At 39.6% G+C, this 15,959-nt stretch overlaps 1 protein-coding gene across 3 annotated transcripts in view; it reads right to left on the bottom strand.

Annotated features, from left to right (window-relative positions):
• Positions 1–6,268, bottom strand: part of Ankdd1b (ankyrin repeat and death domain containing 1B) — a 51,795-nt gene extending 45,527 nt beyond the window's left edge. For all 3 annotated transcript variants that reach the window (XM_090331135.1, XM_090331133.1, XM_090331134.1), the window contains exon 1: positions 6,067–6,268. In XM_090331135.1, coding sequence (XP_090187261.1) covers positions 6,067–6,262 — 196 coding nt within the window. In that variant the 5' untranslated portion in view covers positions 6,263–6,268. The remainder of the gene's footprint in view (positions 1–6,066) is intronic.
• Between the last annotated feature and the right edge of the window lie 9,691 nt (positions 6,269–15,959).

Raw genomic sequence — 15,959 nt, 5'->3', positions numbered from 1 at the left:
GTGTATATACAAAAAGAGATTAATGTTGGAGATGTTTCTCGGCGGCATAGTCCTTGATTACTATGTGTAAGGCCCTGGAAAAAAAATAATGTATTTGCATACATAAATATGCAGGAAAAAAAAAAGAAAGAAGACAGCTACAAGGAGAAGCCTGAGACTCTATGGACACATAGATCTTTGGCTTTTAGCCTCCAGAACTGTAAGAAAAATGAATTCACAGGGTTGGAGACTTCCTGACTCAGTCACAAAATAAAGGCAATACCTCTTAATCTCTTATGAAATACTGGGGGGGAGGGGTTAGTCCTTTGTCCCTCCCGACCTGCTGGAGGGATAGAGAGAACACGCCCCGACCAGGACAAGCCTGAGTCAAGAGAGGAAAGGGTTGGCTGATGGCCCCCAGCCCTCCCTCCTCGGAGGACAATCAGACTCATCAGGGAGACCCATCAAGGCAGGAACTCATTTATTGAGGAAGTACATTTAGCTAATATAGGATCCAGGAGCCAATTAGCACAAAGGGTGGTGGGGAGGTAGGTAAAGAAGGGGAATCGGGTGTTGTCCTAGAGGGTGGAAGTGTTTGGGGCCAATCCCAGAGGTAGCCTTACTTTACATCACAAACCACAACCAAGCCTTCCAACCAGGTGACAGGTAGCACTGGGCCACGAGGTGGGCCTCCTTTTCTACAGCACAGGTTTCCATTTCCCTGATGTGAAGTGCCCCACAAATAGTACTGCATTTCAAAATTCAGTGAGTTTTAGGGGACACATTTAGACCATACTAGATCCAATCTGTAAAATCTCTTCTACAAAAATACAGCTGGCCACTGGTAGCTCATGTCTAGCTACTTAGAAGGCTGAGATCTGATGATCATGGCTCAAAGCCAGCCTGGGCACTAAAGTCCATGAGACTCTTGGATCTCCAATTAACCACTGTGGCTCCGAGTGGGAGACTATGAGCCTCGAGTGAAAAAGCTTAAGGACAAAGCTCATGCCCTGAGTTCAAGCCCCATGATCAACAAAACAAGCAAACAACAACAACAACCCACCATACATCACTTATTAGTCTTCTCTATACCAAACTGGGTGGTGAGAAAACGAATTTGGAGACAAAACTCATTGGCTACTTGCTTTATTTCTGTATGTGAATGCCTAAGTGGTACTGGAAAAATCGAGTTGTGTTGGTGGTTATTACTGTTCTTCCTTTCTACTCAGATACATGGATGCATTTGGTAAGGTCTGTCCAGTGGATTGAAGACAGAAGTGATGGTGTGTCACTTTGAGTCTAAGTGAGTGAAATGCCCTTTCCCTGCCCTGGAAGCCATGTTTAAATGGAGGGACCACAGGATGGTGGTACCTCAATTAGCTTTGTACCAGGAGACCATTCTTCATAGGTTTCTCATGTTTTACACATTATTATTTTTTTTCAGTATTGAGATCTGTACTCAGGGCTTCTGTTAGATAGGTACTTTACCCCTTGAATCACACCTCTAGTCCTCACTTTTACAAATCAATGAGCAAAAGCTTTGGTGGGGCTAGTTATTTTTTTAATTGTTATTGTCTTTGAGGGATGTTTGTGAAGAGAATAGCCTTGGAAAATAGAGCAAATGTCTTTCTTTGGAGCAAAGGGTGGGTTTTCTTACAGTCTTAAAAGAAGCATACTCCCTGCCCTATAAGAAGACTAGGTTTGCGGTCCTCTTCCCATTTTCTGTGTGAACTGGGGTTGAAATAATGGACAAGAATGCCAGTGCTGTGGCTATAGCTCTTGCTCTCGAGTCCTTGTCTGATAGTGAAGTGTCTTCTGTCAGCATCTTTATCTCCATGGTAAGTGAACTTGTTAGCCTGGAACTTCGATGTAATGTAGTAGATCATCCTGCCTCAACCTCTTAAGTGCTGGCCTTGTAGCCTTGTGTCACGATGCCTGGCTTTATAAAAGAATTTTGAGTTATTTAGTCAGTGCTTCTCAGGTATAACTTCACAATGAATTTAACAGAGCCTTGAGAAAATAAAACAAAACAACAAAAAAATCCATGCTAGATTTTAGCCCAAGTTCAAGATCTTCAGGGATTTAACCACAATTTACTAACCCTGTAATGATTCTGCTTTCCAGTTTCCTAACTATGATATGGACATTATAATACCTGTTCTCATTGGTGTACAAGCTTACAAAAGTTGATTGAATGTCTACCTTCCCAACTTTGCATTCAAGGAAATCACACGGTAGCCTTGAAACCAGCCAAAATGAAAGTGCTATAATATATCAGGCCTCCCTTTTACCAGCTAGTAAGTGACAGATTTAATAAAATACTCAAAGTGTTAACATACCCAATTTTAGCTTAGATATAAAATAGCTACAGGAATATTTCACAATGTAGTTTCTTTTCAGTTGTTATTTATAATATCAAGGAAAGGATAAATGTTTTTATCCTGATATTTAACTCTTTCTAATGCTTTCCAGGAGATGGACAGATGTGAGGAAAGAAGTTCAGAATAGAAGGGGACCTTGCTAAACTTGAAAAAAAAAAAAAAGAAGCCCTGGCTTATTCCACTCAAGTTCCAAATGATACCACCTACAAAATGTGAATACAAGATAGCCATGTCTACATGAACTCCTTTCTCTTGTCACACTCTACTCCTCTGCCCTACTTCATTTTCTTCTTGATAATCACTGACATTATTTGAACTCCAGGATATGGAGGACATTCATATTTGTGAATGTTATTCTTAACAACAATGTGAAGTTATTTCTTTTCTCTTTTGTTTCCCCTTATGGTTTATTTCATGTTGTTACTGTATCTGACTTTGGTACCTGGTATAGTGCATATATGCTTATTTGTTTATTTGAAATAGGGAAGGGAAAGGGAAAAACAAGACAATTGAGAAATAGAACTGCAATCTCTTCTATAAATCACCCCTACAATAAAATACAATTAGAAAAAAAAAAGAGGAAAAGGCTAGGTACACACCTGTAATCCTAGCTACTAAGGGGGGGTGTAATGTGAGGATCATGATTCAAAGCCATCCCAGGCATGAAAGTCCATGAGAGTCTTATCTCCAGTTAACTACCAGAAAGCCAGAAGTGGCACTGTATCTCAAAGTGATAGAGTGCTAGCCTTCAGCTGCAGAGCTCAGGGACAGTGCGCAGACTCTGAGTTCGAGCCCCTTGACTGACAAAATAATAATAAGGAAAGGATTAGAATAAGAGATTTTTCAGGTCCTTTGTGTAAAGTTCCAGATCTTCTAAATAACCTGTAATATTGGTATAATAATAAGAGTTCAAAGCCAGGCGAGGTGCCTCACGCCTGTAATCCTAGCTACTCAGGAGGCTGAGATCTGAGGATCAAGGTTCAAAGCTAGCCCAGGCACAGAAGGACCTGAGACTCTTATCTCCAGTTAACCCCTAGAAAATGGGAAATGGGGCATATCTTGAGAGTAGGGCAGTAGCCTTGAGCTGAAGAGCTCAGGGACAGTGCCCATGCCAAATTCAAGCCCGGTGACCCCCCCCCCACAAAAAAGTAATAAGAGTTCAGCATAGTAGGCTATATTTGAACCTATATACCTATTTAAATCAATATTCTTCTCTCAATTTATCTGTATAAATGTGTTGTCAAATGCCGGGGCCAGCCGGCAGCAAACCAGGGTTCGCGGATTGGGATTCCTGAAATAGGGGCAAGGACTAGGAAAAAATAGAAGAGAGACAAACAGATGGAGTTCGGGAGGACTACAGCCCAAGTCAGCAGTCCAAGAAGACTGTGAGCTCCAGACTGCCGCCTAAGACTCTCTCGTTTATTTTTAGTTCCGACCTTAAATACTCTTCTTAAAACTTGAAGTTGCCAGAGGCTACATTCATACAAAATAGTAAACAAATCACATATAGGATAAATGAGAAAGGATTAACATTGCTTAAAGTCATCATGATAAGAACTGATTGACATTGCTTAAAGTCATCATGATAAGAACTGATTGACTTTGCTTAAAGTCACCATGATAAGAACTGATTGACTTTGCTTAAAGTCATCCTGATCAGAGTTACTTCCTTGTGTATACAGTTGTGTAGGTCCAAGGTCAGGTCCAAGGTCATTGACCCCACAGTCGGTCCCCAACAGTCAAACATATACTTCATCTTTCACAAATAAAGTGAATTCCAATAAAACATTAAAATTGAAAACAAAATGGGGAAAGGGGAAAAGCAAATAAACCTTTTAAACAAAAAAGGATCAATAAAAACAGAAGTTTGTTATTGAAGACAATAAAAGCCTAGCTAGATTCAGCAAGGCTATCAGGAATTAAAGAGGGCATATTGCCATAGACCTCAAGATATTAAAAGGACTATATACATCAGGGAAGTAGGGACTGGAGGCTTGTGAGTTTGAAGCCAGCCTGAGCTATGTCATGAGAACATCTTTAAAAAAAAAATAGTCTGGGAAAGCAGCTCAATGGTACAGTACTTGTCTAGTATGTGTGCAAGGCCGTGGATTCAATCACCAACATGGGGCAGGGGTGAGATGGAGGAGGATAGATTTATTTTGGGTTCATAGTTTCAGAGCTTTCTGTTCAAGTTGTGTGGCTTGTTATTTTGTGCCTGTGGCAACACAATAAATCATGTCCAAAATAGGTGTCAGGGGAAGCTTGTTCACCTGTGGTAGATGAGAAACAAAAACAGACAGAAAAGGGTTACAGAGCCTTAACAACTCCCTCTACAAGGCTCACCACTCCCACTAGTGCCTTAGGATGTAGACCAAGCCTTCAACACTTAGAGGGACGTTTATGATCCAAACTGTAACATTCTCCAATTTCTTTGCTCTCCCCTTTACTCTCCATGCCAGGTTAGTCATCTTCCTTTTTCCAGAATATATCAATTTTATTCCCTGAGCATTTGTTTGACTTTTGCTTATCATGCTTTTCTGTGTGAACTCTCTATGGCTTGTTCCTTCTTCTCATTCAGGTAAATATTTGCTCAATGTCTTGTCTACCTTGACCATACATTTAAAGTTCTCCCCTGTCCCTGTTCAAATCACGTTCTCCAGATCCACAGCCTTCACACCATTCAGACCTTTTCCTTGAATTGTCCTACACATTTACTTCATTCATTTGTGCTAGTACTGGGGCTTGCATGCTCTTGGGTGGCTTTCTACTACTTGAGCTACGCCTCCAGTTCTGGCTTGTGAATTTGTCTGCCAAAGTTGGCTTTGAACCTCCATCCTCAGATAACAGCTTCCTGAGTAGTTAGGAATTTTTATATCCACGCAATGAGAACTTTTAGAAAATAATGTGTTCTTGGGAAGGGGTGGAGAGGGACAAAAACAGGAGAAGGGGTTTCAATGTGTGAGAAGTAATGCACCTACTACCAGATCAATGTAACTGTAACCCTTCTATACATTATCCCAACAATAAAAAAAGAAAAAAAAAAAAGAAATGCGTTCTTGCAAATAGATCTAGAATGAATGAACTAAGGGTACATATTATTAAAAGCAGCTGTATAGCTCCCAAGGCCAGTCTTTGGAAAATAAAGCCTTCCCTGGCAGCTCCAAGTGTGCCTATTCACAGCTTTAAAACCTTTCCAATGCTGAAGATTCTTTACCAGTGTGATCTCTTCCTGCTGTACAGGATTCCCGAGGTATATGTTTTAGTTAAATGCCAAGTTTTGAAGCCACTTATTTAAAATCACACAATAAATTGGTCCATAAATCAGGACACAAGCTAACAGCAACTTGAAACTTTTCCTTATTTGCAAAAGGGCTTAATCATTTCTTTAAATAGTCTCCTCCTTAGTACTTTCCTTCCACCCACAGCCCGGAAGGGAGGTGGGGGTGCAGAGGGGGAGGGGGGATAAACCACAAATGGGCGGGAGAGAATTCCCAAGATGAAAGCCCCCAACTAGGATGCAGTGCTGGAAGGTGGATGGAGGGGCCCCAGTGTGGTCCAGCACCAGTATCCTTCCCATAGTGTCCCACGGCTTTACCCTGGGCATCTTTCAGTCCCCCGAATGGAGCCCGCTCCACTGCCTCTCAGGAGGGGGCCCCCCTCCCCCACCTTCCCCCCCATTTCCTGAGACCTGTCCTGCAGCACTCACGGCATTCGTGTTCTGAATCGGCCGCTTCCTTCTCCTGGGGCTGCTCCTGCTCCTTAGGCAGCTGGGACCCACCCCTCTGGGCCCGGGCGGCCGCACCCCGTAAGTCCTCCCGGAGCCCCCTCCCCGCAGCAGCCACCCTGAGCAGCAGCTCCCAGGCTGAGGTCCTGGGACCCGGGGCGCGCCCGCCGGCGTCCATGGCTCCTGGAGCTGAAGAGCCCGGCGGGACCCTGAAGAAGGAGGCGCGTGGCTGGATGGCGAGTTGGCCAGCCCTGCAGGAACGCAGGGTCGAGTCCACTCCCTCCGCCACCCAGGGCCCTGCCTTGGCCTGGGCTGGTCTGGAAGAGTCCGCCTTCAGGTGTGGCATGCGTCTTCTATGGCTTGATTCTACCAGAAATGAAGTATCTCAAGAAAACTACAAGCTCTTTATGAACTCTGTTTTCACCAATTAGTCGTGCAATTTTGAGAAATGCTGCTTTGATTTATAATCAACACTTGCTATCGGAACTTAATTATAAAATCATTCCTAAATTGATTTCCAGGACTTTCTTTTGAATAAAACATAACTCTTCTGATAATTATGCAATCATCTTTCTTGACTGATTTTTCTAGAAAGTGAGATAATATGGAAGCAGCTAAAACAAATTTCTGGTCTCCAAAATAAATTTCAGATAAAAAGAGTGATTTGGTTATGTTATTTTGTAGTCAGGGAATATTTTTGCATTCCTAGGAGTTTGAGACTTTCATCTTAATATAAATTATCTTTAATGTTCATTTCAAACTTGATTTTCTTTCTAATTATTATGCACTGAATTTGGAGCGTTAAATTAGAAATAATATTTCCTTGCCAATTAAAAAAAAAATAAAAACCTGGGGCCGGGAGCATGGCCTAGTGGTTGTGTGATCACCTAGCATACACCAAGCCCTGAGTTTAAGTCCCTGGAACCACATACGCAGCAAAAGCCAGAAGTGGTGCTGTGGCTCAAGTGGTAGAGTGCTAGCCTTGAGCAAAAAACAAACAAACAAAAAAACCCTGGAAATTTCCTTTAAAAAGAAAAAAAAAAGATAGATTGGGAATGGTAGCTCACATTTTTAATCTCAGCTATTTGGGAAGAATAGACAGCATACTAGTTCGAGGCCAGTCTGGGTGGAGAGTGAGTGAGGCAGACCTTCTTCCCCCAACCTCAACCATTACTGAGGTGTGGTGGCATGAGCCTGTCTTTGACCTACACAGGAAACCTAAGTAGGAGAACTACAGTCCAGACTGGCCTGGATAAAATCTCTAAAATAATTAAAGCAAAAAGGGCTTGGGAACATGACTCAACTTGGTAAATGGAACAGTGCCTAGCACAGGAGGGGTCCTGAGATTAACCCTCAATACCACCAGAAAAAAGCAGACAATAAAAGCAAAATGTGCCTAAAGCAACTACACAGATTGAATATTATTGAATATTACACAGAATATAAGACTGCACAGTATATGTATGGAAAGTATAATATCTAAGTGGAAAACTAAGATAAAATGATGTGCATACAAATAAAGTTCTTAAAATCAGAAGAAAATATTCAGAAAGAAAATAACAGTAGAAACAGTGCTAGAGTTCTGCCAGTGGAAATGATACAGCCAACTACAGAAAGTTCTGAATTACATTCTCTTAGTAATTTATGTCACACTAATTGATCATTTTAAACCAAGCACTTTAATTTTATCAAAAACTCTCTTTTGACAAGAGAAAATGCAGCATCTCTTTATGCTGGTGTGTTAATACTATTCTAGCCAATTAGGCAGAATTCTAAAGCAAGTGCATTATATAACTGTAGCCTTCTTTGAACATTATGTCCTTAATTTTCTTGAGAGCTGGGGTTAGATGAGAAGTGAGGAAGTATACTACAGACAACGTTGTCTTTCCTCTGGGTTCAAATGTCAGATTATCAACCAGATTGATTTTAAGTATACTAAAACCTAACAGTGCCAAGGTGCTGATGGTTTAAGCCTGTAATCCTAGCTACTCAGGAGGCTGAGATCTGAGGATCATGGTTCAAAGCCAGTCTGGGCACGAAAGTCCCTGAGACTTTTATCTCCAATTAACCACCAGAAAAACCAGAAAGGGGCACTACAGAAAAACCAGAAGTGGTGCTGTGGCTGAAGTGGTAGAATGCTAGCCTACCACTGAGCTGAAGAGCTCTGGGACCATGCCCAAGCCCCATGATCAACCAAAACTAAAACCCAAACCAAAAAAACAAACAAACAAACAAACAAACACTGCATCACTGTCTGGCAGGATCTGGACTTCATTGCTCTAACATTGGGCCCTTCAACTCTTCTCCTTTCTTGCTGTTCTCCAGTGTTGTTTGCTGCAGTTATTCTCCTACCATTGTTCTCTGTTTTGAATCCCTCTCTCTTCTCTGCCACTTTCAAATTTATTTTCATGGTTTGATCCTTCGTAGCAAACTATTCAGGTCTTTAGGCCTCAGATTAAATGTTACCTTCTCTGATCAACAGTGCAGATGCCAGAAGGCAGAAATCATTTAGTGTATTTAAAAAACTGTAAGCTATGCAGTGAGACTGCCTGATTGGCAGCGCTGGGAGTGCATCACAGTGATGCACTGGTTTGCAAAAGCTGCAAGTTTGTGAATTTGTTGACATCGCATTAACTTGAAATTTGTGAAGGTTGGGAGTATTTATACAAAAGTATCACATTAAAAAAATCGCTAACCTTGGGGCTGGGAATATAGCTTAGTGGTAGAGTGCCTTGCATATATGAAGCCCTGGGTTTCATTCCTTGGTTCCACATACACAAAAATAAAGGAATAAAATTTAAAAAGAAAAGAAAGCATTAATAACGATTAGCTTCATAATAGCTTAATGAATATTAGCTTAATAATTGTAAACTTAAGAGAATTAAAATCAGGAAATTAATATGTGAAAAAATCTCTAACCTCTTAACTCTCTTCAAACTTTGGAAAAATGTTTTTTTTTAAACATAAAAGTAAGGACCAGGAGCATGGCCTAGTGGTAGGGTGCTTGCCTAGCATGCACGAAGTCCTAGGTTTAATTCCTTGATTTCACATACACAGAAAAAGCTGGAAGTGGTGCTGTGGCTCAAGTGGTAGAGCACTAGCCTTGAGAAAGCTCAAGGACAGTGCTCAAGCCTTGAGTTCAAGCCCCAGGACTGGCAAAAAAAAAAAAAGAGGGACCGGGAGTTTGGCCTAGTGGTAGAGTGCTTGCCTAACATGCATGAAGACCCGGGTTTAATTCCTTGGGACCACATACATAGAAAACGCTGGAAGTGGTGCTGTGACTCAGTGGTAGACCTCCAGCCTTGAGAGAGTCCAAGGACAGTGCTCAGGCTCTGAGCTCAAGCCCAGACCGTCAAAAAAAAAAAAGAAAAATGTAAGAATAATATAAAGGCAATGTTTGTAAGCTAATCCATAAAAATATGCACAAGATATTTAGAACAGGGAAAATGGAGATATCAGCTGAAGGACAGAATTTAGACTCTAGTAAGAGTTTGACACAGGGAAAAGAAAGAAATTGATCTCAAAAGTTCTGCATCTGGGTTTAATAGAGAGAGAGGTAGAAATAAGGGGATGTATGAAAATGTAATCCAGAAACAAAACATTTTAAAATGAAGGCAGAAATATACTATCCTTTCCTTCCTTTCTTCCCACCTTTCTTTTTTGTTTCTTTTCTTTTCTTTTTTGGGTCTACCCAGCCTTCCAAGTTCTGGGATTATAGCAATATGCCACCATGCCTACGTTTTCTCCCTCCCTCCCTGTGTTCCTTCGTTCCTTCATTCCTCCCTCCCTCCCTTCTTTCCTTTCTTCCTTTTCAGATAGACATATAAACACCCAGTAATACAGTAACAGTGATATACAGTGATATACAGAGGTTACAGTTATATAAGTAAGGAAATGAGTACAATTCTTATCATTGTTACCACTTTCACATTTTCTCCCACTATTCCTTCCCTTTCAGTTCCCTTCCCCAATCAGGTTGTAGTACATTTTCTTAACCTAAAGTCCCTTCCACTATGTGACATGGCTTCCATTATTGTGTTGATGTTGAAACGTATTTCTGTGCTTGACTCCTTTAGTAGTAGTGTCATTGAGCTTTTTTTTTTTTTGCCAGTCCTGGGCTTGAGCTCAGGGCCTGAACACTGTCCTTGGACTTTCTTAAGGCTAGAGCTCTACCACTTGAACCTCAGCACCACTTCCAGCTTTTTTTTTTTTCGTATGTATGTGGTACCCAGGAATTGAACCCAGGTCTTTGTGCATGATAGGCAAGCAAACTCTCAGCCCATCATTTAGCTTTTGAATTTACAATTCCATACATATTTATTAAAGCACATCTAATGGAATGGCTTAGACCCACAGTTTCATTTGGTTTTGTTTTGTTTTTTTTCAAGGCCTGGGCACTGACCCTGAGCTTTTGAGTTCAAGGCTTAGCACTCTACCACTTGAGGCACAGTTCCACTTCCAGCTTTTTGGTAGTGAATTGGAGATAGTGTCTCATGGGCTTTCTTGCTCAGGGTTGATCTCAAACAGTGATCCTCAGATCTCAACCTCCCGAGTACCTAAGATTTCAGGTATGAGCCATGGGTGTCTAGTTTACAAATATTTCTCTTTATGTTGTTCTTCCTATTAACACTACAACATGTGCAGCTATGTATTACAGTAACAATATACAGGCTGATTCTAAAATGAGACATCTTTGAATTCTATTGAAGATTATCACACTCACAATTATTGGGCTATTTGTTACCTGTTGTATATATATATATAAATGGTACATTGCAAATGTAGATTTCTCTGTATTAAAAAAAAAAAGGCAGAGCCAGGCACAGTGGCTCATGCCTGTAATCCTAGCTACTCAGGAGGCTGAGATCTGAGGACTGCTGTTCAAAGCCATCCCAGGCACAAAAGGACCTGAGACTCTTATCTCCAATTAACCTCTAGAAAATGGAAGTGGGGCTTGGCTCAAGGCTATGACCCTACCCTTGAGCTGAGGAGCTCAGGGACAGCACCCAGGACTTCAAGCCCCATGATCTACAAACAAAACAAAACAAAACAAAAAAAGGGCAGAAAATGTCACTCAATGTGATCTTTATCCTTCATTCTACTAATCTGGCATTTGTCTTGTAAATGCTCAGTAAGGGGTTAATTTAGCAGGCTCAGATTCTTTAAACACTGTGTTTTCCAGACAAAGGCCTCTGTTGAGGACCACTGGCCCTTGATCAGATCCTGGAAAGTGACCTCTGAGCCTTTGTACTATCCAGCCTGATAAGAATGTTTTCATGTGCCCAAAGGCTTGGACAACATCAACTGTCTTATGGTGAAAGTATGGTTTGAAGTCTGAGGCCTGATGCCTGGACCATTAGCTCTCTGAAGATTGAGTACCTAAGGTCAGATGTCAAGTAGAACCCCTCAAAGCCCAGGGTTGGGCAAATTTCCTTTGCAGGAAATATTCTGCATGTTGCCAACATTTGTCTGTACCCTTTCTTTGCTGATTTTTCTTCTTTGTTCAGTTGTTTTCTGTATGTATAATCATAAAATGTAATCATGAATATTGCAACTTTTCTGAATTTTGTTAGTCTTGTTGGCAAATAATCAGAGCTGGAGAGAATGCCTGACACAGAAAGATATGAAATGTTTTTCCTCTAGAAGTAACCAATTATTTGATGACTATTTTTAAATGCTCAACACATCTCATCCTTTTGCCAATACCATTCTTAAAATAATTACTATATCTTTACATTAAATCATGTTTACTATTATTCTTGAGCATTTGTTCTCATATGTAAGAATCAGGGTCCACTTAACAATTTCTAAGAAAAATCTTGATGGGTATTGTCTTGAGAACATTTTGAACTTTCAAAACACTTTTGGGAAGAATGGTTCTAGATAGTTTCTTCCTGTTCATGAACAGAACTATTCTTTATTCAAGTGGACTATTTTTCTTTCAGTAATATTTTGTAGTTTCAAATCTTGGTATATTTTTTATTTTTCCTCTTCAGGTATCTCCATTCTATGTCTAACTGGTGATTACTGTTTTGTAGGAATGTTATAATTACAAAAGGGAGCTTCATGCATACTTAATTGTTAGTCCGCCTGGAAGAAATGACTTCTTCCCTTGGCTTTCACCCCCTGCACCCTGGAAATCCCCACCCAGCACCTGTAACCCTGCCAACTGGCATGCCTGGGGGCAGCGGGAGGTCCCCCCACTTCCAGGTATTTCCCCATCCTGTGAGATCACATCCACTTCCACTGTGCCCACACCCTTCCCCCTATTTAAGCTCTCACTTCCCTCCATAAGCTCTTTTGCTCAGCCCGACTCCAACTCCGACTCCATCTTGGGCCGCAGGAGGTCTGCTCTTTCCTCACACAATAAACCCTCTACCTCCTGAACCTTGTGGAGTTTCCTTTTGGCAGACCTTACAATAATGTATTTTGATCAAGTTCATTCCTCCTTTTTTCTTATCCCTCTTTAGTTTTAGTGGATTTCGGTGTACTACTTTTACACATACTTATACCTTGCTCATATTTGTACAACAGCCCTATGTACATAGCTTTATTAAATTCCTTTTTAATATAAATTATAAAAAATTTAGGCATATGTGCCAAAAATAAATCTTTCTCTTAATTAAAATATAGACAAATTACACTGAGGACAGTTTTATTTTTGTTTCTTTTATTAACTTTGTTTATTGAGTTTATAGTAAGACAGTTTTCCAAAAGGATTGTTCCCAAGTAAGAGTCTGCAACACAACTACAGCTTATTATTATTGAATTACTTCACTTCTGTGGACATGGTGGAGATGCAATAACATTTCTTTGTAGCTTTATTTCATTTCCAGTTTACTAATAATGGCTGAGACTCTTCACATTCTTAGTCATTTGGCTTCTTTCATATGAAGTCTTTTGTCCAAATTTCTACTGACTGTGTCTCTTCTTGATAAATAAAAATGATACTTTATTTTTTTTTTTTTTTTGGTCAGTGGTCAGGGGGTTTGAACTGTAGGCCTGGGCATTGTCCCTGAGCTTTTCAGCTCAGGCTAGTGTCCTATCCCTTGAGCCACAGTGCCACTTCCGATTTTCTGGCAGTTAATTGGAGATAAGAGTCTCATGGACTTTAGTGCCCAGGCTGACTATGAACTGCAATCCTCAGATCTCAGTATCCTGAGTAGCTAGGATTACAGGCATGAGCCACTGTGCCCAGCAAAAATGATATTATTTTTTAAGAACCAAGTATATGTAACAATTCTTTCTTTCCAGGTAGTTCTTTATATTTTTAGTTTCTGAGTAAGTAAAATTGTGGGTGCTTATTACCATATAGTTTTGTTGTACGCTATAGGTAAAAATTAAAACAAAAAGAAAATGAGTTGGCTGTATCAGACAAAATAATAAATGACATGGCGAGAATTCTGGGCTATTAAAGAAGAAAAAAGAGGAAATACGAAAGATAAAATGAGTAGGAAGAAACCTACGAGTGGGTAGTAAACATCTATAATTCCAGTATTCCATTTTTAAGGCAGGAAGATTCTACATAGCCCCTCTTAGGCTATGTAGCAAGAACCTACTTGCAAACAATAAAAGAAAAAAAATGTCATCCTATATCTGTTAATACATCAATTTAAATTTGCCATTTTAAAATATTATTATATGATAGCATTCAACTAATTCAGCTAAATGAAAACTCAACAAAAACTGTTTTTCTTATGGTACAAATATTTGAACTCAAGGCCTTGCACTAGTTAGCCAAACACTTGACTACGTGAGCTATGACTCCAGCCTATTTTTGCTCTTTAGGTTACACTTATTATGGGAGTTATATTCCAGAGACCCCTGGAGAGGTGAAAAATCCAAGAAGTAGCAGTGTTAGATGGTTGTCCCTCACTATATCATACTTCACTAATGAATGCTTTGTGACTTTTCACCTATCTCAGGGGTCTCTGTAGTTCTTAAGACAGGCAAAGGATCATTGTTTTTGTATTTAAAGAAAAACCAATTGAAAGGACCTCCAGGATAATGTACTACGATGTCTCTCATCTCCTTTGCTATCACTTGGTTATCTCATATTGGTATAGTATCTCACTTTGTTATCTGATATATTGAATTTATTTGTATTTGGTTATTTGAAATTTGATAGGGAAGGGAGGAAAACCAAGACAGGTGGGGGGTGTGGGGGGGAGGGTAATGGGTACCAAGACATGTGAAAGGGTATCAATGTATGTGAATTAATGCACCTTCTATCTGGCAAATATCATGTAACCCTTTTACTAATTACAATAAAAAAATAATAATAAAAATAAATAAATGAATAGGCTGAATCAAGAAGACCTTAAACTAAGAAAAAAAAAAAAAAGAAAAACCCCACGATACAGTGAAACACAATATAGTGAAGGATGACTGTATTTTTCAGATTGAGGTCAGACTTCAATCTGTGATCCTATGTCTTTTGAGTACCTGGAATTACAGATTCGTGCCACCATACCTGACCACTAAGTGGAAATAACTCAGGATTTAATGCTGATGATGATAAATATAAACAATACATACCTTAAATCACATTCACAGAATTTAATTCTATACATAATTACGTAGAAAAACCACATAATCAAGAACCATAATACCACAACCTTGAATTTGCCATGGGGTATGATAGATTAGCCATGAAACTAAGTATGCTAAAAAGTGGTAAGCCTAATTTTAAACAAGCTAGTAATTAAAAGTGAAGTCACCACTTTGGCCAGGGCTTTGCAAAGTCTTAATGAAGCTATGCCTCAAATGCTATTTCCTTATATATATATACATAGTGAGCTAAAAATATGAAAAGTAGGAAGTGAAAACAAAAGTATTAAAACTTCAGTTCCTTAAAGAATAGAAATAGTTTCCATCTTTGTTCCAATTACATAAAATTTGATAAGAATATTTGTGTTGATAACATGCTCAACATATGGTTTTTTTTTTTTTTTTTTTTTTTTTTTTTTGGTGGGTCGTGGGGCTTGAACTCTGGACCTGGGTGCTGTCCCTGAGCTCTTCAGCTCAAGTCTACTTGCTCTACTCCTGAAGTCACAAGGTCACTTTCCATTTTCTAGTGGTTAACTGGAGATGAGTCTCATGTTCTTTAGTGCCTGGACTGGCTTTGAACCTCAATCTTCAGATCTCAGCCTACTGAGTACCTGGGATTGCAGGTGTGAGCCACCATAGCTGATTCATATAACCTAATTCACCTTTATTCTTTCCCAGACATTAATGCAACTGCCATAGAGACATAATGAAGGGAACAAGAATAAGATATTTAAATATGTATTATCTTTAATGTCTTTTTTTTCTTTTTTTTTTTGGTCTTTTTCTTTCTTGATACTGGGGACTGAATCCAAGATATTGTACTTGCTAGAGAAGCATTTTGCCACCGAGCTACATCCCAGCCCTCTTTTTAAACTTTTAAATTGCACATTTTCTCTTGGAGATTAGAATAAAAATAAAGTGACTATACAATTTATTTTTTTACAAATGTATATAAAATGTATATATAATAGACACAATATACAATATTCTCTTTTAAAAAGTCCATTAAAAATGTACTTTGAATCTTGAACTACTTTTAATCTTCTTTTTGTACCTGTACTGGGGCTTGAACTCAGGTCCTCATGCTTTTGATTATCATTTTTTGCTCAAGGTACCTACTCTACTATTTGAGCTTTTTTCAGCTTTTTGCTTGTTAATTGGAGATAAGAGTTTCACCAACTTTTCTTCCTGGGCTAGCTTCAAACAGCTATCCTCTGATCTCAGCTGACTGAGTAGCTAGGATTCCAGGCATGAACCACCAGCCCCCAGCTACAACTAACTGCTTTTAAAAGTGAACCAAGTGCTTATTTATAAGATAGAGGACT

The sequence above is a fragment of the Megascapheus bottae genome, chromosome 4 (genome assembly GCF_031878675.1).
Source record: "Megascapheus bottae isolate mThoBot1 chromosome 4, mThoBot2.hap1, whole genome shotgun sequence".
Classification (NCBI taxonomy): Eukaryota; Metazoa; Chordata; class Mammalia; order Rodentia; family Geomyidae; genus Megascapheus; species Megascapheus bottae.
The sequence above is the reverse complement of the archived record's forward strand: the minus strand, read 5'-3'. Positions and strand labels throughout refer to the sequence as shown.